The sequence below is a fragment of the Lepus europaeus genome, chromosome 6 (genome assembly GCF_033115175.1).
Source record: "Lepus europaeus isolate LE1 chromosome 6, mLepTim1.pri, whole genome shotgun sequence".
In the NCBI taxonomy this organism is placed as follows: domain Eukaryota; kingdom Metazoa; phylum Chordata; class Mammalia; order Lagomorpha; family Leporidae; genus Lepus; species Lepus europaeus.
The window spans coordinates 6,050,372-6,074,763 of NC_084832.1; the positions used below are offsets into that span (position 1 = coordinate 6,050,372).

The following is a 24,392-nucleotide window of genomic DNA, read 5'->3' on the forward strand; positions in this document are numbered from 1 at the left end:
AATAAAAAAATTATCCTAGACCTCCGTCTAGTAGCCCAAAGCAGTTGTAGTTGGAGACCAAGCTATACAGGCCTGTTGCTGCTGTCAGTAACACGAGCAGGGTGACATACCACCGTGTATTTTTTTACATGTGTCTGTTTTCAATTAAGATTAGCCATCTATTTAGTTATTGTATACAGTCATGCATCACTCAGCAACAGGGACACATTCTGGGAGATGTGTCAGTGATTTCATCATTGTGCGACCATCAGAGTGGACGCACACACACTGAGCTGCCTACAATGTCAGAGTGATGTGATCAGACCTTGTGGGACCGCTGTCAAACGTGCAGCCCATCATGAACTGAAACGTCATTATGTGTTGCATGACTGTGCTCTGAGGATTAATTCTGAAATGAAAGGCAAAAGCAAATTAATTCTCTGTGGAAAAGTAATGTGTATTCACTCAGTTCTTCCTTTGCTTGGCAGTTTGCTGCAGAGAGAGAGAGAGAACTTCCTGCACAGGTCTCGCACTCAGCTCCTACCCCACCCCAGTGTCATGTCCCGTGCGCCAGTGCAAATGGCAGAATTCACCTTGTGCTGTCCCATGAGTAACCTGGCCCTGTGTCTCGGGCACAGGATACCTGCCCAACTGATGCAGCAATAGTAAATATTTAACTCACGCAGGTTTTGTTTGCGCGGTATTGGGTAGCAGTGGCTCTGCCTGAGCTGACACTTTGTCAATAGAAGCTCTTACACAGCATTTCCGAGACGCGCCTTCGTCGGGTCTGTCTGGAGGGGCTTTGCCTGACCCTGGTCTTTGTTCGGACACAGACACTGGTTGTTGATACAGACAGTGGTCTGTATCTTTTCGTTCTGATCTGTCTGTATCAGCTTGACGTTTGCATTCGATTACTGACATTTTCACTTGCCCGTGTTTGTGTGGTGACTTGGGCACATTCTTGGTTGTGTCCCCCTCCACCCCCGTTGCTTCCCTTGGGAAAAGTAGCAGGTCACTTCCTTTCACCATGTATTTTGCAGACTGCAGCAGGGAGTGGTATTCTGGGGTTTGGGTGTTCTGTGTTAACCTGCCTGTTTTGGCCAAGCTGAAGGAACCTGCTTGAAGTCGTGGAGGGTGTGTCCCGGGGCACATGTGGTTGGTCAGGAGCATACAGGAGTGGGCAAAGCAGAAAAGAGGAGCCAGGAAAGGGCAGCATCTGTTGGCGAGAGAGGAGGGTGCACTTTTGGGGGTCACTAAACAGTTATCACGAAACATATCCAGGATTGGCTGCCCACTAGTCTTACTATTATGCTGGGCAAAGTTTAGAAACGGATACAGCAACCACTGTCTCCATCAGATTCCCAGGCACGGGCAAGCAGTGGTAGCACCCTACTGGCGGAATAATACAGATTTGACGTTACAGTGTGGCCCCTGAACTCCCAGTGGGGATGAGAACTTTCTGCTCAATTCTTCACTAACTCTGCTGTGTTCTAGTCTATTAACATTAAGAATGTTTTCTCGCATAATAACTGTAAAGGTTTTTACAGTTAGGATTGTGAAGTCGAAATGTCGAATTTATTAGAGATTTAATTTAGATTACTAAATCCTAATGTCTCATTTAGATTATTTGAATTATACACAGTGTTCCACATGAAAGTATTGGAGTCATGGACAAAATTTGATAGGTAGTCCAAGAGTAAAAAATAGATCATAATATCAAATCATTTCACAGCAGGCATGTTAGCTTTGGCAACCCTGCTGCAGAGTGCCTGGTTTTTTCCACATTCTATTGTCTGCATATCTGATTCACAGTCATGACATCTATTGTCTTGCTTCAGAATGATTAATTGGGAAAAACCACTGGAGTTGCCGGTTTCTATTCAGTGTGGCCCTCTCCCTCCATAACATCTTCCCAGGCTCCCAGGGATAGGCACCGTTGCCCGGGAGGCCGTCATGGATGCTGAGCTCCCCCCTCCCAGAAGACTGCAGAGCGTGTTGGTTCTGACCTGGAAAAGCCCATCCGGAGAGCGACATGGCTGGCTGGCTATGTTCTCCCTCCTCTCTAGGACCTGAAGCCTTGTCTTTGCTTTTCATTTTGGGTTACAGATCAGCAGACTTCACCAAAGAACACTTCTGTTTTTTGTTGGGGTGAGGTTTACCAAGAACACCTCCCAGGTGTGATGTGGGTTGTAAGCACAGAGGCTGGTCCTGTGCTCTTTTGGGTTGCAAGATGAACATCACTTCAACACCCAGAAATCTGTTTGACATCCACCAGGAGCCAGTTATCATCATTATTGTGCTTTTAAAACACTTTCAAAGTCAACATAGGGTAACTGTATTGAGTATTACAAAATATTCAGGACATGTATATGCTATGCCGTCTGACTTACAGTCTCTAAGCAATCTCAAAGTAGTAATATAAGTATATACTCCCGGGTTTCAAAAACAGAACTCTGTTTACTGACTTGTTTATAACATATGGGACTCATTGTGTTTCGTTTAAAAAATGGTATTATTGACTTTTCATATACCACCTTCTATTTGCCTAAATTGTGTGGAGACCATCTGTAGCTCTCCTTGTAAAACACAGCTTAAAGTGTAGTTGGCCTGTTTCCTCCCCATCTTTTGGGTTCTTGGCCTCCTGGGGCAAGGCACGGATACCAGGTAGCCCTGCCATGGGCTGTGGTCTCAGACGACCATGTCAGAAGCAGCTGGCTTCCCTGTGGCACTCACCAGCCTGCCTGTGTATTGGCTTTCTCGATTTTCCTTCAGTTCATGCCGTATCTATGTAAAGCTTGATTTAGAGAAACATGTGTTGCACAAAGCCAGGTTTATACTTTAATGTGATGCAGTGAGAACTGAAAGTGTGCAGGGAAGGGGGCTTTTCCTGTTGTTGACATCGGGCCCCAGTGTAGCTTTTTTTTGCATGTGAGGTGCGCGTGTTGTGCTTAAATGAAGATAACGTGATGGAAGGTGCTTTGATCAGGGCTTAGCCAGTGACTGCTCAAGAGCAGCAGTGTTGTGATTAGTGGTTCTGCAAGTGCTTAATTGCCTTGCATGTTAAGCAGGGTAAGATCGTAGAAGGCTGTTGATACTAAGAAGTTCATTAAAAAGGAAAGAGTCAGGGGCCAGCGTTGTGGTATGGAGGGTAAAGTCATGGTCTGTAACGCCAGCATTCCAAATGTACATTGGTTCGAAGCCTGGCTGCTCCACTCTTGACCCATCTCCCTGCTAATGACCTGGGAAAAGCAGCAGGTGTTGGCCCAAGTTCTTGGGCCCCTACCATGCACGTGGGAGACCCTGATGAAACTCCTGGCTTTAGCCTGGCCCTTCCTTGGCCATTGCAACCATCTGGGGAGTGCACCTGCGGATGGAAGATCAATCTTTCCTCTCTCCCTCCCTCTTTCTCTCTGTAACTGTGCCTTTCAATTAAATAAGTAAATCTTTAAAAACAAAGGAGTCAGACACTCCCTCTGCTTAGCTGCTTGGTCTGCAGAAGCTGGGTGGTATCCTCTGGAAACCTCATCTCTGCTCTCCCAACACACCCTGGCCTCCAACCCTAAGTAGTTCTCAGAATTCCTGTCACCGAGTTGGTGACCCTTAATGTGACTTATATTTGTGCAAATGTTAGCTTCATTCGTAGTTTTTTTTTTTTTTCCCCCAACAAATGCGTTATTTATTGAGCATCTATCATGTGTCAGTCCCTTGGGCATTTAGGTTTGACTCAGACGCACAGGAAACCCCTCTGCCCTCAGGGAGATACGTTGCAAATTACTGGTGGTCAGTTTAGTGAAGGCTGCATGCACTGTTGGCCTGGACGAGAGACAGGCGACTGTGGCTCTGGGCTCAGCCACATTCTGTCCACAGGGAAACGGTGATCTCGTCAGTTAAAGTGACTTGTGTGCTAACTATGTAGCACACATATGTGTGTGTGTGTGTATGTATATATAAAGTAAACCTGTAAATCACCCATTTGTATTGATTGGATTAGATCCATTTGTATTGATTTTTATAAAGAAGCAGACTTTGGATAGAAGCAGCTGTGGGTATTGCAGGCATTTAGAAAGTGAACCAGTGATGGGAGAGCTATCTCTTTCTCTCTTTTTCCCTCCCTATCTTTCTTTTTGTCTGTCTCTCAAACAAATTAAAAGCTTTTAAATATCTTTATGAAGGAAATAGGATCTTAGAAGCATTTTAAAGGAAGAGCAAGCTTTGTTAGCTGCTTTGTAGGCATAGTGGGTGCTGTGGAGGGGTGTAAGCCCTGAAGAGAAAGTACACAGCTCGGGAAAGGCTAGGATGCATCTTCTCTGAGGAGCCCGACGGATGGGCAAGGAAATGGGTACATCTGGCTTGGTCAGGATCCTGAAGTCTGAAGCCTGGGAAGCCCCCAAGGAGGTTGATGGACAGTAAAAGCTGCCTTGCCAAAAGAGCCAACAGATGAGGGAGGTGCAAACATCCGGGCCCCCGCCTTGTGGTGTAATTTGGGAGCACTTTTTGCAATATGGGTGCTACCATGTTGCTCTGTGCCAGCTTGTAAAGCAGATGCAGGATGGAAAATGTTTGGGCAGGAATTGGCCCCTGGATCGTCTATGCACTGATTTCCTAAAAAGGCCAAGGAATAAGACACAAGAAAACAGAAGTGTCAGGAAGTAGAGCGGCTTGATGCTCCAGGCTGTTAGTGCGTGCCATGCATCTCACCACTGGTGTTCGACCACAGGGACTTACCAGGGTCACTGATCCCTGCAGGTGAACTTTGGGAGTCTCTCTCCAGAAAACTGTGGCCAGAAAGTCACAGAGAAGCTGCCATTGAATAAGCCATGACTGGCACTTATCGGAAGTTCTAGAGAAATCAACAGGACACACATGAATGTTTCAAGTTTGTCGTTATTTTAAAATACACATTTTGAGTTCTGCTTCAAAGAAAGATTTTATGCTGGATGATTCCCCCTGTTCACCACTTCTTTTTGAATGAATGTTGTATCTTGCTTGAAAAAGGGGTTGGGGAGAGACACCCTTTCTGTGGAGTTGTTGGATAACATTCCCCAGAGAGTGGCAAAGCCACAGCGAATATTGGCTTTCAACATGAATCTATGATATAATTTCTGTTATGCTTTGTGCTGCTTCATAACCACTCTCGTGCACTTTTCAGAAAATTAATCCCATTCATTAGCATAAGCCATAAGCTCTTACCTCAGTATGGATTCGAAATTGGGGGTGCCCGTCCCCCTGTCTTTCTCTCTGTGAGTGAATTAGGAGCCTGCAGGCCTCACGGCTGGTGGGCTTCCCTGGTGAAATAAAGCCTTGGGTTGGAAGTATTCAGAGGGGGTGCTTTGTTCTAGGGCTTTAATATTTTAATGAGTCTGCAGGCTTGGCTGCTTACGGAGGAGCTGGGATTTCTGAGTGTGTCCTTAGTGTTAGCACTCCTACAAGGATGTTCATTAGGAAGCTCTTGTTTCAGTTTTTCAGAGAAACTCCCCATTAAGATAGATCTTTCAGCAGCATGGCCAGCAAGGAAGAAAAGGAGAAGGGAAGCTTTGGGCTGTAAGCTTTAAGGGGATATTGTATCAGTAGTCTTCAGTTCCAAAGATTTGCTTCTAAGAATTAATTGGAGCAAATACATCTCAGGGGAGGGGGAAGAGGAAGACTTGTAGAGCAAGGACAGTAGCTGTTGTCCCTGCAAGTAGAGGACTCTTCGTTTGCAGCTGAATCAATATTAACGACTAATTATTTCTGGTTATCCTTTATGGGTTTGTAAGACATTTCTTTTGTTCATCGTAATAAAAAACCCATTGTTTGATCAGTGACTGACTAATTATGATAAGTAATTCGAAACATTCTTGATGAAACTTGTCTGTTAATTAACATCCACAGCAAATGGAAACTAACAGGACAACAACATATTATTAGTGCATCCCCTGTTCCCTGGAATTGACAAGATCTCTCTGTGGCATGCCCAATAAACTAAAGCTGCCAATGGTTAAAAAATAACAAACAGGTGGGAAGGTCTGACTCACCATGGAGGAAAAGTCATTGTAAAGTTACACAAAGGAGTACTGAAATATTACAAGTGAGGGGGCGGAAAAGAAATGTCAGCAGGTTGCCTGATCCTATTGCCTAGAGGGAGGAGAGCGGCTTCTTTCTTTCTTAAAAGCCTAATTCCTGAATACATTCATGAACCAAGAGACTTTTGGTAAATAAAAGCAGCGTGGACTTGAACAGTTGTAGTTGGGAATGTTGGTGCTGTTTGAGTTGTGACTATCATTGGCACCGTGAATTTTTATCAACTCAATGGCATTTTCTTTTTATGCTTTTAGATTTCTACCTGGACAAGGACTGGTACTATATCCACAGATAGGAGACAAATTGGATATTATATGCCCCAAAGTGGACTCTAAAACTGTTGGCCAGTATGAATATTATAAAGTTTATATGGTTGATAAAGACCAAGCAGACAGATGCACTATTAAGAAGGAAAACACCCCTCTCCTCAACTGTGCCAGACCAGATCAAGATGTAAAGTTCACTATCAAGTTCCAGGAGTTCAGCCCTAACCTCTGGGGTCTAGAATTTCAGAAGAACAAGGATTACTACATTATATGTAAGTATCAGTCTGTTTGTTTATTTTATAGACATTAAAGCTAAATAGGTTTGTATGTTTTTTGTTTATTTTAAATTATTGTGGAAAGAATCTTTGCTGAACAGTTGCCCTTTTTTTTTTTTTTTAGTTCAAAGAAACCTTGGTTGATTTGGGGACCCTGTACTAACAGTTAATTAAATATAAATACCCAAAGGGGGAAAAAAAAACTCTTAGAATTCTTATAGTATTGAAATTAATGGATTATATGAATATGCTTAGCATCTCTGCCAACAAAACCATTTTTAAGGACCATTGGTGAGATTTTGACAGGTGAATCTTGAGCAATGCCTTTTCTCTCCATCCATTCATCTGTCCGTCCGTCCATCCATCCATCCATCCATCCTTCCACCCACCGAGTGTGGATTCTATGTCAGAAGCTGTGCTTCAGTGGCAGGGGTTCAACAATGAGTAAGATGGTAATGGTGCATTTGCCTCGTAAAGTTACCAATCCAGAGAAGACGGAGCCCATGGGTTGGAGGGATGGGGGTTCCAGGCAAAGCACCACTGTATGCGATCAGTTAAAACCAGAGTTAGAAGAAGATAAAACTTGGGTTTGTTCAATGAATTCCCCTCAACCAAGCCATGTAATAATTTGGTACATTGTTTCAGGACCAGATGATCTATAGCCATTGGGTAGTATTTAAAGCTAACTGTTAGGGCAGTGAAGGCCAGTGGTACTCAGGCCCAGCATAGATACCGACTAGTGGTAATCACATGTTGGTGCCAAGCTAGGATCATTCCCAGGGCCCTGGGCCGTGTTAGAGTGAAGGCTGGGAGACTGAGAGAGCTGTTGGCATCATCCAAGTAGTGAAAGCTGCTTCTTAATTTCTTTGGTTTCCAGTTTTACTCATACCTGAGTTCTCCATTTATTTCCATAGACTTCAGCTCATTAGGGAACTGCTGTCTGCTGGCCTGGCTCCCCTACCTCTAAGTGATCAGATTGCAAGTCTGGCCTTTTCAGTCTGCTTTTTTTTAAGCAGAGTCAATAATTCACTGAATACTTACCTAGTTCTCTGTAATAACACTTTAAAATACATTAATAATAAAAACAAAGGTGGTTGTGGACACCTAGCTATATTGTCAGTTGATGTAAAACAGCAGAGAGTCTGAAAACTTATTTTTATTAAATATTTCATTTATTTTGAAAGGCAGGGTGACAGAAAAAGGGAGAAATGGAGAGAGAAATCTTCCATCCACTGGTTCACTCCCCAAGTGACCACAGTGATCAGGGCTGGTCCAGGCCAAAGCCAGGGACCCAGAACTCCATGCAGGTTTCCCACATGGGTGCCGGGACCTGAGTACCTGGGCCATGCTCTGCTGCTTTTCCAGGTGCATTAGCAGGGAGCTGCGTCGGAGGCAGAGCAGCCCAGACTTGAACTGGCGCTCTGATAGGGGACGCCAGCATCACAAGTAGCAGCGTAACCCACCGTGCCACAATGCTGGCCCCTGAAAACTGACTTTTAAAGCCAACTTAATACTTATGGAGTAGCTTCCTAAGAATAAGAAAGAAGTGGTAGCTTATGTATTTAAGGGAATAATTATCATAAAACAAAAATGAAAACATTCTAAGATGAAACGCAGCAGATGGGGTGGTAAAGTGTACAAAATAATACGGCAATCTTTGAAAATATAAAAGTTATGAAGTAAGACAAATGAAGACTTTAAGCTTTTGGAAACCTAACAGTGTTTTCTTTTTAAAGCCTTTTTAACTAAGATTTTTTTCGATGCACACTTAGGATTAGTTTGACATTTATAGGACCCAAACGTGACCTCTGCTGAATTACAACAGCTATTGCCGCTGGGTGGGATAGGAGGAGAAAGCTGGGGTGCCTGAAGAGTGGGTGCACTGAAGTTGGAATGTCTGGGGCTGGTGAATGGTTGTTCCCCAAACTGTGGCCGCAGCGCAGCCCCAGTCCACAGGTTGGCCCTCGCACGCAGGGAAGCCAAGAGACCCAAACAGCTTGTCTGCTCTCTCTTTCACTGGTGACCTCATCCAGATGACTGTAAATTCTGCAGTCCCATGGAATCCAAGTGAGATTTCAGCAAACATGAAGGGTTAGCCTTAATTCTGAAATAATATGAAAGAAATTCAGGTTAATGAATGATTTACCAACATCTCTTTGCCTAATGTAGTCAGCATTTAATTACTACTCTTTGTCATTGCACAAGAGACCTGTGTTTAGCAGTACAGTTTAACTTATAATTACTATATTAATCCATACCATAATGGCATTTCTCCTTATTTTTTTGGAAGCTTATTGTACAGCATTAACTGGGCTCACTGAAGGTAACTGAGCTGCTCTGTCCTCCAAAACTCAGACTTAGGATTTACATATCGCTTCTTGGCCTTTTGGCTAAGATCAAGTGTAGAGTTAGGATTTGCCTGCAGAAGCTCATGGTAACCTGGATGAAGGAATCTTCAAATAGAGTTGAGGATTTCATGCTTGAAACAACAAGGACCTGTTTGAGTGCTGCTGGGTGGGAGGCTGTCCCAGGGCTGGGTCAAGTGCTCAGGGCTCAGCTGTTTGCCAGGAAGTCCAGGGAGTTGAAGGGAATCCACCGCACCATGGGCATAGGAAGGCGTTTAAGATATTGGAAACCTCTAGAAGCCAGATTCTTAACCCTGCCTGTGGCAAAGCTCATAGCCATACAAATTTCCCTTGAAAGCAAATGGGAAATGAGATGAGCAAATTTTTGAAGAGTTTTAAAGATTAATGTTGATTTTGCATTACTTCTTCACGAATCCCAAGGCACCAAAACAATTAAGGGATTTGTAAAAGTCACGGATTTCCAAGTCAAACACACACCCATACACAGTGTCACACTCTATCCTGTCTTATTGTGAGGAGAGGACAATGTTGGAAGGCAGTACATTCACAAAATAGTGTGAGGTAGCATAGTGGGAAGCGCTCAGATTCACAGGTGTATTTCTGACACTTCAAAGCATTGATTTACTGTATACAGTACATCGTATTGACATTGAGTTGCTGTGAGGTACACTACAAATACTTACCTCCGAATCTTAGTGTCTAGTTGATAAGCACCTTTACCACTGAACTGATTATTAAGTTAATTGCTACTCTGTGCTGGTTCATTTCCAAGAGAAGGAAGAAGAGGAATGATGGTTTGGAGTAGTTCTCTATCTACTCCAGTGGGGAGTCTTCCAAGCAGACTGCACATGGTGTTGGGTAATTCCCTAGATGAGCAGTGTTTCAGACATATCAGGCCAGAAGCCTGTCCTAGTTTCTAATTCTACTGCTATTGAAAAAGTCAGCATTTCTCAGAGCTTTGATTTCCATCTCCAGAATATTTCATTGTTGGTGGTGTTCTGGCTCATGACGCAGTCTCCTGGTTGCAGCCGGGTTGTGGCTGTACGTGCACATCCAATGAAGGACCACGTGTTGTGTGGTTCTTCTCCAGCAGAAATGGACAGAGTCTGCTGTGAATTCTGGTTTGCAGTGCTACCTGACTTGAAAGGTGGTCTTCATACTTTTGAGTTTTAGAAGTAAATATTAATTTTTAATTGCAAGTGTATTTTTAAACCTACCAAGAAGCTAGTAAAATCCCTTAGGAAATAACATGACACGACGATAGGCAACCTCATTAATCCTTCTCATAGATGATTATTTGCTTTGACATGTGGCAAAATGATACAAATGGGTTTTCTTCATGTTTAGAATTGACTTTTTCAAGTGACCTATTTCAGTAATTAGCCTTGGGCCTAATTTGCATAATAAAATCTCCCAATCTTGACATGAACGAAGGTAAGGATGTTAATGATCATTTGGTCGGAAAGCCTCCTGTTCTGCATTTTATTCAGATCATTGATCCTCTTAAATCCATGGACAATGTTTTGCATACCTGATGGTCATTGTTATTATGTCTTCAAAAATGCTTAAATGTCTATGAAGCACCTGTTTGTTCTGAGATTGCCCATCTCCAAGGCAAGTTGTCAATTTTTTTTTTTTTTTAAGATTTATATTCATTTGAAAGGCAGAGTTACAGAGAGGCAGAATGAGAGAGAGAGAGAGAGAGAGGAGTCTGTTATCCTCTGGTTCACTCCCCAAATGGCCACAACAGCTGGAGCTTAACCAATCTGAAGCCAAGAGCCTGGAGTTTCTTCTGGGTCTCCCACATGGGTGCAGGGGCCCAAGGTCTTGGGCCATCTTCCACTGATTTTCCAAGCCGTAGCAGAGAGCTGGATTGGAAGTGGAGCAGCCAGGATTTGACCCAGGCAAACCTGTCCTAGACGTGGTAGATATTCCAATTAACGTTGGGAAAGCACCCCTGTGTCTCCAGCATCCATCCACAGTGTTGTCTTTGAGGCTCTTTCTGTGCTTGATTTACAGTTTCATTTTGGTGGTGACAACCTAGAGCTGGGTGGGTCAACAGGTGGTGCACTGGCACTTAGCTTCTGTGCTGAAGGCTCCATTGCATTGATTACCAAACATTAGCGTCAGTGACACCACCAAGATCTATGAGTTAGGAATAGATGGAAAATGAATGCTGTTGTATTAATACTTTTTGAGTTTAGTGGCCGCAGCAGAGCTATTAAACGAAGAAAGCTACATTCACAGAGCATCTTCCAGTTTCATTCTATGGGTTTTGCATTATTTTGTTCCAGGTTTGTAGCCAGGACGTGATCTTGTGGCATAGTATTTCTGAATATTGTTTGATTAAAGTTGTTCTATACAGTGCACAGCCTGTGGGGTCATAGTGATCATTTTTGGAGGCATCCCTCACTTTCCATGCCTTAGCAAACTCTTGAGAAGCCATGAATCTAGAGGAGTTACCATATCTTAGGCTCCCCTGTTGATTTAGTTGTCTAAATGTTTTTTTTTTGTTTTGTTTTGTTTTTTTTAATAAGAACCTGTAAAACTGGAAGACTTTACAGACAGCTTTGCTATTTTTGGGGGCGTATAATTCTACTGAGCAAAACCACAAAGTAAAATACTCGCATATATATAACAAAACAATATTCTTTAAGAAGCAAAACAAAACAATAGATTCTACATTTTTGTTGAGCATATGTGTTTTTGTTCTGTTTTTCTTTTCTGTTTTTTGATTTACTTATTTCTGGAGAGTAGGTATGGCAAATGATACTAAAATACATGGAATGTATTAGAATCTCTTTCCTAGCAAAATTGTTATGGGTTTTTTTACGTGTCTTTCTGTGTAGTTAAGTTTTAGAATATCTAAGAATGTATAACCTCTACAGATGGATGATAGGCTTTATTAGATGAACTGTTCATATATGCTAAATATAGCAAAAGCCAAATTTCCATCACTAAAAATGATCAAGTTTAGCAATATAACAACATGGACATGTTACTTCTGTCTTTTTCACTTGGAGGTGGGAGCTTATGTTTGATACCTTGCACATAATTGCTAAGTTCAAGCATTTAAACACAAATTTTTATTTTTTATCCACCATGGTCATTTTTGTAATAGAATCTACAAGAATCAAAAGCAGAGCCAGACTAAAACCCAGGGACTCTAATACGGGATGGAGTCATCCCTAACCCTGTCTTAACTGTGCCAAACACGCACTCCAGTTCTGAGCTCCTGAGTCTCCATCAGCAGTAACTTAACCTCTGTGGGATGATGATTGCACCTGGCCATGGAGTTGATTGGTGTTTAAATGGAGTGAGGCATATAACATGCTTCACTTCCGTGCTTTGCACCAGACTGGACCACTAAAAGTTAACTTTGGAGCACAGAGGGCTGTGAGATGGAAGATGGGACGTACCTGTGCTGTGCTGTAAGCTGGAGGCAATGAGAAGATGGCCAACAACCGTCCTTGATTCGAAGTCCTGTCATTTAATGAAATTCCAGAGTTTACAAGTTTCAGTGATGCTGCATAACTTAATTATAAGATCGGCCTTCTTGGTCATCTTTGAGTGTTATAAAGGTTCCTTTGTCCCTGGGCTGCTTTTACCAAGAAACATGCATTTATGGATCTTTTTGTTCTTAGAATCGCCCATACTTGTTTTAGCTGATCCTCTATAAGACCCAAGAGAGACAGGGGAGGAATTTTCAGATGCATACAAACATTTTTCCCACTTCCCCAGCCTTGCCAGGACGTTTTCTCAGTTCCCTTTTATACCAACAGAATACTGTGTTTTTATTGGTACCTTCAGCAGCAGCCTAACATAGCATAAATATTCTTCCCAAGGAAGAAAATGTGTCAGAGTTTTCCTGTCACCAAGACTGGCTGGGAAAGTACATCAGTCCATTAATTGATCATTCTAAGCATTGTTTCTGTTGTTTTAACATAATGTGGACTCTTTCCTGGCTATCTAGGAAGCTTTCCCAGAGTGTAACAGTAAGGCTCCTTGCTGAATTTGATAGGAATAAAGCCTCAGCTTACACCTGACTTGAGGTTACGCTGAGAAGCTTCTTAACGGCTCTCGGGTCTAATGGAGTTAGGACCACAGAGATATCTGTCCCAGGCCATTGGGGCCTGGAAGAGGATAAGGTTATTGAGGATGGAGACTCTGTTCACATTGAACAGTGTCATCTTGGGCAATGCTGACAGCTTATCCCATCTAACGCTAGACAGATAATCCTGGGAGTGCCATTCCTTACTCACCAAAAACCCAAGGAAAGAACAGGATGACTCTGGTTCTTAAGGAGGAATTGCCGAAGACGGAGAAAGCTGAAAAGCCATCTACGCAAAGTAGATGTAAGAGCAGATGAGAAATGAAGGAGATTACTTAGGAAAAAAAGGATGATTTAGGAATTGCCCAGAATAAAATTGCCTTTATTATTTCATAAAATGCATCTTAATATCTCTAACCCCTATATTTATAGCTTTTTAAAGGTTCACTTAGATTTATAAATAATTGAACAATCCTGGAGACCTAGTACAAGCATAAAAGAGGACAAGTTCTTTCTTAACAGCCTTTAAATATTCATCACTAAGATAAAAATTTAAAGCCAAATAAAACACTTAAAAAAATAGCCCAGAGGCATAGACAGGCATAAAAAAGATTACTTTGAGAAAATTTATTTATATAGTTCTTAAGAGTCACACATTTTCCCCTAAATTCCAGCATCTCAAGCTGGGTGTTTGATCACTTAGGAAAGTGTTATGGCCTTCACATACTCTTATCTCACTTTCAAGTCTAGAAACACAGGTGAGAGAGCAATTTTTACTGCTGTGAAAAAAACAAAAGTTAGCATGAGTGGTTAATACAGTACACATAACCATGAAATGTAAGAGGTAAAACTCGGTCCATGGCTTTTAGACCCTTTAGACAACATTGTCGGTACATGACAGTTCCTCCTGGGTCATGCATGCATAACAACAGTTAAGATAGTCTACAAACATACATCACACCTGCATTGTGATAGTAAAGAGAATACACACATATATATTGCATATTACTATTTTTAAAGATAGATTGCCTACATATATACTGCATACATAGCAACAGTAAAGCTAATATACCCAACATACATGGCACCTGCATTGCAAAAGTTAAGAGAATACATAAATGCATATTATATACTTAGCAATAGTAAAGACAGTCTACCAACATCTACAGCATCTACATTTTGAGAATAGCATTCATAGCAAAGAGTAAGAAGCTTATGCAGTATAAGTCATCAGCTGTCATACATTGTGTGACATATAACTAGCTTGCAATCACATGACCTCAAAGTTGAACCAGAAAGTACTACAGGGTATAGAAAGGAAGAAGGCCCATTGGCAGAAGGTGGTCAGTAATAGCAATTTGTTAGATGATCTGAGTTTTCTTTTTCTTGTTACATCTACTGTTTATCACTTCCATTTCTTCAGTAAGACTATGCTGTTTTGAGTTTGTATAACATCAGCAAATACCTCAAGATTCTCAGTAAGAAGTTGCTAAGTAGGAAAGTTATTAAAAATACAGAAAAAAGAAAAAAAAACAAAAACAGAAATATATACAAATAGAGGCAAGAAGAGACTTCAGATTTCCTTAACCAAGTACAAGTGCTGCAGTTTGGTTGGGTGAATGCTTGGGTGGTTGGGTCAGTGGACTGATGGATGTTCAAAACCTTGGGCAGAAATGTAACTGATCTCATTATAGAGAATCCAAGCTGTGTTCCTAAAAGATAGTTTGTGCTTTACATGTGGCTCTTTGCATTGAAGTAGCCTAGTTTTGTTTTTTCCTGATATTAAATCAGTAGATGAAAGTATTCTTTTATTGAAGCAAACATGTGGAAAATTGCTCTGGATTCTTAGAGTATATAGAACATGTGCCCTGAACAGGAGAAGGTTCCCGTGTAGGGCAATTTTAGACAGTGGCACTTCATTGGGGTTACTGCTGGTCTCTCAGTGGTCAAAGCAGGTAAACATCATGTCCATCTAAACTCGAATGCCGGGAGAGTGCCATTCTCTCCTGTGCAGTATTGGATTCCAAACTGTGAGCAGACACTAATTCAGTCACTGGTGAAGCCCCGCCTCAGATGGATGTCTTCCACTTCAGTGCTGTTCCTCTCCTAATTACTGGGTCATTAATATCATTGCCTGTGATTAGTGGCAGCAGGATGAGCTGGAGCTTTGTGGGACATGCGCCCTTCCCCCGTGAACTTTTTAGTCTGGCCCTTCATTAGCAAGACATTCCTGTTACCTTCCCAAGGATATTTTGATGATTAAGATTGTTCAGACTTCTCTGGTTTAAACGGGCCAACTGGATTATGTTCTAGAAATAAACAGTTCACCAAAACACATGCTTTTTCATGGTCAGAATATTTTCATTAGATATTATCACTGTCCCTTGACTGTGAAGTTTCATTTTTAAAAATCTGTATGCTTAAATAAAACGAATGTAGACAATAGGGAATTATGTTTTATCTTTAGAACTCTTACATCATTCTTTTTTTAAAAAAAAAAAATAACATGTGAGTTTAGTCATTACTTCAGTACTATCAAAGTGGTCATCTGGCCACCTATTTTTAAAATACAATTCCTCTCTCTGAGTAAGTCTAACCCATCTTAAGGCTGACTCCCCTACATAAAATGATTATTCTTTCACCATTGCCTATCAGGTCCTCACCATATTAACTGTGTCAGAGTCACTGTGACAATATGAGAAAACTCCCTGGAAGCCTATGAGATGAAAAGCTTTTTTTTTTTTTCCATGAAATCATGTTGAATTTGTTTTTAGTAATGAGGGATGCCACCTCCACAAATCATAACTTTTAGCAGTAAAATCTGAAGCTAGGAAAGCGATGTTTTTCCTCAACAGAATTCATTAAAAATTCAAGACAGCAAGATGTTGCAAGCAATATTTGGGCAGGAGTGGGGGGTATTTATAAGTAATCTTGTTTGTTTAAGCATGTCTCTAGTAAAGAAAGAAAGGTAGGTTGGGGCAGGTAGTTCATTGCCAGTGGATTGAGCCCGGAGTGCATCTCAGCTCTTCCCCACCACACATGCTCAAACACCTTTGCACACATACGGGAACATGTACACACGCCTTCACTACTTTCTCCTTACTTTCTCACTCTGGGTGTATGTAGCCAGTAGCTTTTCAAGACTGCATTGTCCGATTTGACATGTCGCACGCATTTGTACATACACATCGGCATGCATGTATAGATGGCTTTGTGACCTTTCCTCTGCCACTTGTTCAATAGCAGTAACTTTTCAGGACTGTGTTGTGAAGGTTATCTATAGTCCTTAGCATCTTCACCGATCGTTTAATGGCTAGAAAGGTTTATGAATAAGCTGTGATAGAATTTTTATGTTCCAGATATGATGATGATTGCTTTGTATTGTGACTGTTCTCTCAACATCCGTGTTACATATAATTGCTGGCTCCTGCGCATGCCCTGTTACATGGTATCCTCATATTTCCCACTTCCTAAGTGAAAGCGGCTATGGAATCTTTGTTATTAAAATCCTTCAAGTGCACATACAAACAAAATAAGCTATAAACGGCTACAGCTTACAAGGCTGTTCAGGTTGGAAAACTGCTTGTTTCTGAATATCCCATCATTGTTCTTGAGAAACCTTTGAAACTGAGTAACTAAAGCGATAGCATCTTACTCAGGGGCATTCGTTTATGCTGGATCATGGTATCTCTCCTCATACTTCAATGCTGGAAACAAGAAGGGTGATCTAAATTGTGACCCCGTTCTGGACTTCACATTTTCCAACTCGTTCTGTTGAGGGGAGAAACTGACTACGTTGTAGAGTCACCCAGGCTAAGCTAGTCATTACTTCTTCATGCATGACTTGCTGCTTTAATTTTTCAAAACACAGCCATAGCAATGTGGTTTTAATTCAAGTGATTCTTCCTATCATACTGGAACATTGTCTCCTTGAGTGAGAAATTCACACATCCGACAGCACTGATAGTTTTACAGTACTTGAGCTGTTCCCTGCATGCAAAATAAAAACTAAACAGATGTCAGTGAGAGCTATCTCAGAGAAGAAGGTTTTTTACTTCGAGTTTTGTTTTTTTTTTTTTTTAAACTTCTTAAAAGTTTTGGGTGAATATATCAGTGTGTGTGACATATATTTTCCTTCCTGTCAGCGAGGCCATAAAAAGACAAATTTGGTGGCCAGCCGTGGCCATTACGAGAATTTGGGCAGGGAACCAGTAGATGGATGGATGATCTCTCTTCACCTGTCTGTGTCCTCTCCCTCCCTCAGCCTTTCAAATAAATTGAAAAATAAATTTTAAGATTTTTGAAAAAAAAGAAGTAGCATTCTAATACAGAACTACAGGAAATACACACACACACAAGAAGTTAGATAATTGTTTTCTTCTAACTTTTGGCATATTATAGTTTCTATTTCAGAAGTTTCATTAAATAACTCTAAAGAAGCAGACATCTATTTTTGGCATCTAGTGAACATTACCATTTCCACATGTAGAACTTTTCTGCTTCTAAGATAATTTCTTAAAGAACAACCATGGTGGTCGAGGCACTAAGCAACTGATTTCTAGAAATTGAACTGTTTCTGTAGAACATGTTGGGACCTGGCATCATTTGAATTTAAGTTGATGTCAGAATGTTGAGTAACCCCTTCCTGGGTTGCCTGTTCACATTAAGTAATTGTATTTTTTTCAGCCTCCTTGTTACTTACATATATTCCTTTTGTTGGTTGTGGTGATGGAGTTTTTGTTTGTTTGTTTTGTTTTGTTTTTTGACATTCCAAGATTTGGTCGCCCTGGTAGAAGAAAGCTTAATCTAGTTTTGTGGGTCATGTTGACTTTAAGTCGTGGTCCTGCCTTCCCTATTTCTCACTGGATTGTACGTATCTAGTTCCTCTGTTACCAGACGACAGGCATCTCAGAAGTGCTTTTTGAGCTTCCGAAGTCTGACCAGTGTCAGCCAGGCTGGCACATGCTGGCCTGGTGAGAAGGTTCTGCCCAAAGCAAGCGTGGTGTGACAGAGAGCTTTCAGAAAGCGCTGTTGGTTACATGATCAAATGACAGGGAATTATTTCGGGTGGAGCTTCACATAAGGACAAAGTTTTCATCCTCACAAGTCTGTGGTTTTCCTGACCCGCTCTGCTTATCCTCAGTCTGTTTAGTGAGCTGCTTTGGTGAAATTGATATAAGTATTTGTTTTCAAGTCTTCGTCAGTTCCCTGGCCCATCCTGGCCCTCGCCCTGTAAGCCCCATTTTAAAATAATTTGAAATGTTCTCCATAGTATTACTGGTGTTTCACTCTTCCCGTAAGAACCTAAAATTTTCCCTGCATAGCTAACATTATTATTCTGTAGGATTTGGGCGCTACCTTCATTCCTCATTCCTTGGTAAATGAGACATGTGTAGGCACAAATCCAGCAGTTTGCTTCTCAGTCGGATGAGCGCAGTCTCACCGAAGTGCAGAAGTGAAAAACAGCCCCTTCTGGTCTGCATCCAGCCCCCGGGGGGCAGAGCAGCAGCAGTCAGCGGAGACAGGTTAAAATCTAACTTCCTCTCCTTGGGGGTGCACTGGAACACCCAGCCAGAAATACTCTGGCCCCTTTAGTCCGTTCTACTCCTCATCACAGTTCCTCTCTCTTTTCTGCTCCCGGTAAGAGCTGCAGACATGCGCAGGTGCAAGCAAATGGGAAGCCCCGTGCTGGCTGTGCACCTTGCCGACGTGCTGCAGAACCTTCCTCACCCAGTGCCAACTCCAGGTACTTTTGTTGCTGAGCAGCAACCTCTGTCCACTGGGAATCAGGTCCTGGGGGAACAGTAAAGTGATTTCTGTATACTCACTGCATGCAATTAGACCCCTGAAGCAAAAGCTTTTAAAAGCAAGTCCGTAAAATGCCCATGTATCTTTATTAAACCTATTTTCCAGCTGCTTGCAGGAACTTTTCTAATGATTTTTAATTTTATAAAATCTGGTTTTTCCCTGGGCTTAAAAAAAAAAAGAGTCTGGGCACTAAAAGCTTAGGTATAACCATGTTTTTTTCTGTCTCCCAATGATTAAATGCAATTTCATCCATTTAGTAATACTATGATTGTGGCTGCATTAGATAATGCTGGTGGAGAGATGCAAAGAAAAACTAAGTATAATGAGGTAACAATTTATTTTTACTCTTTCTCTAAGTTAAAAATTCCCAGTACATTCAGATGAACAATAAAAATAATTGCAAAATTTTCTCCTGAAAAGGAAATAGATTTTACTCTCAAGCATTAGCAACTTCTTGTTATTTTTCAAAATCAGATGCTAAGCCTTTTAAAGCTTCTGGGTGAAGGGCTGTTGCAGGAGAAATTGGAATATTAATCTTGTGGTTTTATTTCAGAGTTGACTGCCAGTAAAGAGGCACGGTCAGGATAGGACATTTTGGGCAGTGTCATTGTTCAAGGTGGGGTGTGGAGACTTCTGGATTGGAGCTGCAGTCCCTGAGGAGGATGTGGTAGAGAAGAGGGAAGTGCGTCTTCACCGTAGGAAATCGTATTTCTGTCAAACACAAAGGACATTGAAGTCTGTCCTTCCGGGTTGTTAAGCTTGCTGTCGAGTCTGCCTTCGGGAGTTTCAGTCGGTGCTATCATCTTCAAACAGGGCTCTCTGTGACAACCTAGATCATTCTTAACTCCTCGCAAGGACCTCCCATGGCAGGACACGTAACAGTATGTTAAAGTTTGAGCCCCTTTTTAAAACAACCAAGCCAAGATGTGACAGGAGAACCTCCCTCACTAACTCAGAATCTTCTGCCATCAAAGCCCCTGCCTTGCCCCTACACCCTCCCCCGACAGGCCAGGGCCTGTGTTTCCGATCTGTAGATGTCCCCCTCGGCTCCACTCTGCACTTCGTTTTAAGTATGTGTTGAAGTTACTGAAGGAATAAAAAAGTTTCAACTCTTAGAAGTTGCAAAGTAGATTCACTGCTATGCAACCCAATTTCCTCCCTACTGCCTCGGGGTCTCTGAGTGTTAAATTTTAGATTGCAATTTATTACGACTATTTCTAGAGTTCTCTGCATCTTGGAGTTGTTGGGACATCGTTTGGGGTCAGCCTAGGGAGCTCAGCACAGAAGCATTGGTCTTCAGGAAAGTCACTGGCCTCCAGATGAAGTCACTCAACTTGCATGCACCTCATGTGCTTCCAGTTTGACGAAGAGGAAGTCAGGTGGTTTCTGCCTCTGCACATGCGGTCGAGGTTGTGTTTGTAAGAGACAGCACCTCCATGCTTGCTTTAGCCTTGCTGGTTTTCATGGAATGTTTTTGGATTTGTTTTCCTGTCTGAAATTTTTATTTATTTTCCCCCTTAAGATTAAAATAAACTAATCTGTATTCCTCTTTTTTTTTTTTTTTCCATTTGATACACTGGCCTCTAGATTTTTTCCCATTTATCAAATCAGTGGTGAAATTTTTAGTAAGAAAACGTTTTATCATTTAACTTTGGTTTGGGGCCACTTTTGCATGGAGGTGCACTTATATGTGTGTGAGTTTTAAAACACCAGAGTTCATTTGAATTCAGTAAGCTAAACATTGGAAACCATCAGCCAAATAACACTATCAGGTTTCCCCTTTTTGCCACATGAAGTCATATCTCAATCTCAGGGAAAATGCGCAGGCTCTGAACGTTCGTTGAAAATCCAAGTGCTGCTGTGAGACTGTCCAGAAGCAGCATCTGCTCCCGGAAGCCCACGCTGTCTGCAGCCTTGGGAAGAACGGGCGCTGAGACTCGGGCATGTGTTCTGGAGGAGGAGGCGTTGGGGAGCGCTGGGTGAAGACCCGGCCTGTGAGACCACCACCCCATACTGGAGCACTGGTTTGAGCCCTGGCTGTTCCACTTTCAATCCAGCTTCTTGTTAATGCTCCTGGGAAAGCAGCAGCAGCTGGCCCAAGTCCGTGATCTCCTGCCACTCACATGGGAGACACAGATGGAGTTCCTGGCTCCTGGCTTCTGCCTGGCCCAGCCCAGGCCACGGTAGCCATTTAGCGAGTGAATCAGTGGAAGACAGATCTCTTTCTCTCTGTATATCTCCCTCTCTGTCACTCTGCGTTTTGAATAAACAAAAATTTTTTTCCAAAATTAGATTTTTTTAGAGTCCCAGAAACACACAAGAGATTTTATTTGTTACTACTTAACTGCAAGCATGTTCTCAATAATCTACAAGCACATCCTGTCAACTTCTTGCCACACCCCTCAAAAAAAGTATTGTTAGGGCAACTATTGCCCAGATTCCCAGGAAAAACTGAATGTCAGCAACCGCAGAACAATGAGCTGCAGTTGTGGGACTGGAACGTTGAACCAAGCGCTCAAGTAAGCAGAGAGGCTCCAAAGAACAGCCTTTGTTTTTCAAGAAAGACAGCAGAAGCAAAAGTTGATAACTCACGAAATAAGTAAATAGGTGCATCGAGTGCTTTTTTCCTTGTTAATGTATTTCTCAGAATTTGTTTGCTGACCTACTGTTTGGTAAGCAACTTGGTAGAAAGAATGTTTTGGGGATTTATTTTTGCCACAGCGTCTGTCCCTTTTTCAGGCCCTGCCAGAGAACAGGGTCAGTAGACACGACCTTGATAAGCAAAGTAGAAAATGATTTAGGTTGCAGAAATGTATATGAAACACTTCTGCTCCTTGCCCCCTGAACCTTAGAGGAGTAAGAATGTCTAACACTCCCTGCGCCTTTTCTCTCCTGGAACTTGAATTGTAATTTAGAGCCTGTTCCTCATTAACGTGCCTATGCCTTGCAGCTTTAGGGACAAAGCCATTCCGAGAGAGAATGGTAACGTGGTTAACTAGGGAAAAGCAGAGGCAGCTGTGAAAAAACACTGACGATGGTCAAATGGTTCTGTCCCACTCTTGCCCCACACTGCTGTGGCGACGAGGCCACGGGCTCGTGGTGGTTACAAGTCCTCACCTCACAGCTGGGACGGCCACATGTCCTGACAGAGCAGGGCATGCGCGGGAGCCCTCCCTCCAGCCATGTTGTCTACAGCCATGAGCCGGCTTGAAGGGGTGGCCAAGGTTGACCCTGGCGACAGTAGCACATGCGTTGTTTCTGTTTCACGAAATGGTGGGAAGGAAAGTCCTGGTGTGATGACGTGGAATGCCATGGGCACCTTACGTATCTGTAAGGCTGGCGAAAGCACAGAAGGGGTGTGGGAAGGCTCCTCTTCCAGTGTTTACAGAACTTGGAAGCTTGTCAAGCAGAGCACCGAGCTAATTGTTCTTGAAGCAGGAAATCTGTAGTGGAGGAAGCAGGTGCCGCGCGATGATTACTACGTTTTCAAATTACTGTACTAACTCTGTGGCTCTTCCAAGTTTGACCTGAGAGAATCAGTAGGCTTTTGGGAAAATGCTGTCCTTTTTATCTATACACAAATACTAAAGTCAAGTGTTTTAAGGCAAGGAGAGAGTGCTTCATTAAATCTAGACCCAGAGAGCCTACATGGCAGCAGTGCCACCAGTATCCATTTTTCTTTATTTGTTTTTCTTTTTCTTTTCGGCTTTTAGCATCCCATACTTTCAGAAAACTTGTGACTAAGAGTGAATTCTTATTTTTCAAATTGTTTTCAGACATTTCATGTTCATGTAAACTTGGCTTATTGATTTCCTGATTTTTCTTTATTTTTTTGTTTTGTCCATTTTATTTTTAATCAGCTACATCAAATGGGTCTTTGGAGGGCCTGGATAACCAGGAGGGAGGGGTGTGCCAGACAAGAGCCATGAAGATCCTCATGAAAGTTGGACAAGGTAAAGACCACCTGCTGCTTCGTGAAGCCACTGTGAGCTGGCCGAGCCCCCCCAGCTCGTGTGGCACCAATGTTGATGACACCCACCCTCATCCCTCCTCTTTTTAAGTTTTTATGAAAGCAACCCATGTCTGCACCTCAGCCACAGACACATCTCCAGTCTATATAACAAGTTTCTCCTATTGGAGATCTCTAAAAGATGAGGGCAGCCAGGTAGAGTGTCTACTGTCATGTATGTGATATATATATATATATATATGTGTGTATATATATATATAATATATATGTATATATATTGCTTTTTGAAAAGCAAACCCCTTCTTTGATTCAAAACCAAAATAGCCACATTGAAAGCTGTATTTTTTGCAGTTTTGCTCCTATCTGAAGCTTGTCTACAGAAGAGTTTTGTTCATTGTACCTTTCACATGTAGATAGCCTATTGTGCAGAAGGAGTTATTCTTCTAATTAGAAATTGGTGTAGCAGTCAGTCAACTTGCTCAGTTAAATTGAAATGTCATCTGCAATGCTTTGCCTGCCAAATGCAAGAATCCCTATAGTTTCCACAGATGGCCTCACAATCTAAACCTCTGAAATAACTAGTACAACCATTTTGTCTTAGAAGGAAAATTATATTCTTGTATTTCACAGTGCTTTGCATAAAGAAGCTCATGCTCATTGCTATTCATGCTTGTTGAGATGTATACACAGCTCCTAAAGCTAGATAGCATCAGATGTCGGTGCTGTAGTAACCGTTGCTTTTCCATATAGATGCGAGTTCTGCTGGATCAACCCGGAATAATGATCCAACAAGACGACCAGAACTAGAAGCTGGTACAAATGGAAGAAGTTCAACAACAAGTCCCTTTGTAAAACCAAATCCAGGTATAGCCACATGATCTCGTGTGTGTGTGTGTGTGCACACGTTCACGTGCATGTGTGAGAGGAGAAAGAGACACTGCCATGTATTGCATTCCAGTTATTTCTCAAGAGGTAGAACAAAGAACTTCTGCACTGGTCGGATTAACTAGTTGTTACAGATGCCAGTAATCCTTGCTCTCAGTGAGTTTTTACTAATTGCACTCAATGAGAACAAAGTAATTCATTCCTGCGAATGTCTTATGTTCCAAAGAGTAGAATTCATCAGCTACAAGTGCCATTTGTAGATCTGCTTCTTCAGACCCAAGTTCTTATTGGTCGACACTTGATCAGGCTGGTTGTCAACACCAGCTTAGAGCTGATGTTAATGTATATATAATTAATGTTGTAATCCCGCATCTAATTACATCTAATCCACAAAGAGCCTAACTGATCCTCTTCTGAATTTTAGAGGGTAACATTGTAAAATATTGTAGAACAGTATGTTTTGCAGGTGGCAAACATTTTTTTTTTTCAAATTCTCTGTGCAAACTAAAATATCAAATGGATCCCTGACAAAAGTTTAGAATGCCCAATAAAATTGGCTGTCATGGAAGTTCGTGTTCTTAACAGTCTTGAGCCTAGTGGCTGCGTATCTGTTCCCATGCTAATGAATTTTTTACGCAGTAGCTGTCGCACAGGAGTCAGCATTGTGCTAGGATCTGTGTGCTGGGTTGTAGTTGTGAGCCTCGCACCCGCACCCACACCCGTCTCTTTCCC

At 42.0% G+C, this 24,392-nt stretch overlaps 1 protein-coding gene across 1 annotated transcript in view; it reads left to right on the forward strand.

The window, feature by feature from the left end:
- Window positions 1-24,392, forward strand: part of EFNB2 (ephrin B2) — a 43,149-nt gene that overhangs the window by 15,222 nt on the left and 3,535 nt on the right. The window contains exons 2-4 of the mRNA XM_062193952.1: window positions 6,294-6,577; window positions 22,666-22,758; window positions 23,526-23,639. Coding sequence (XP_062049936.1) covers window positions 6,294-6,577; window positions 22,666-22,758; window positions 23,526-23,639 — 491 coding nt within the window. The remainder of the gene's footprint in view (window positions 1-6,293; window positions 6,578-22,665; window positions 22,759-23,525; window positions 23,640-24,392) is intronic.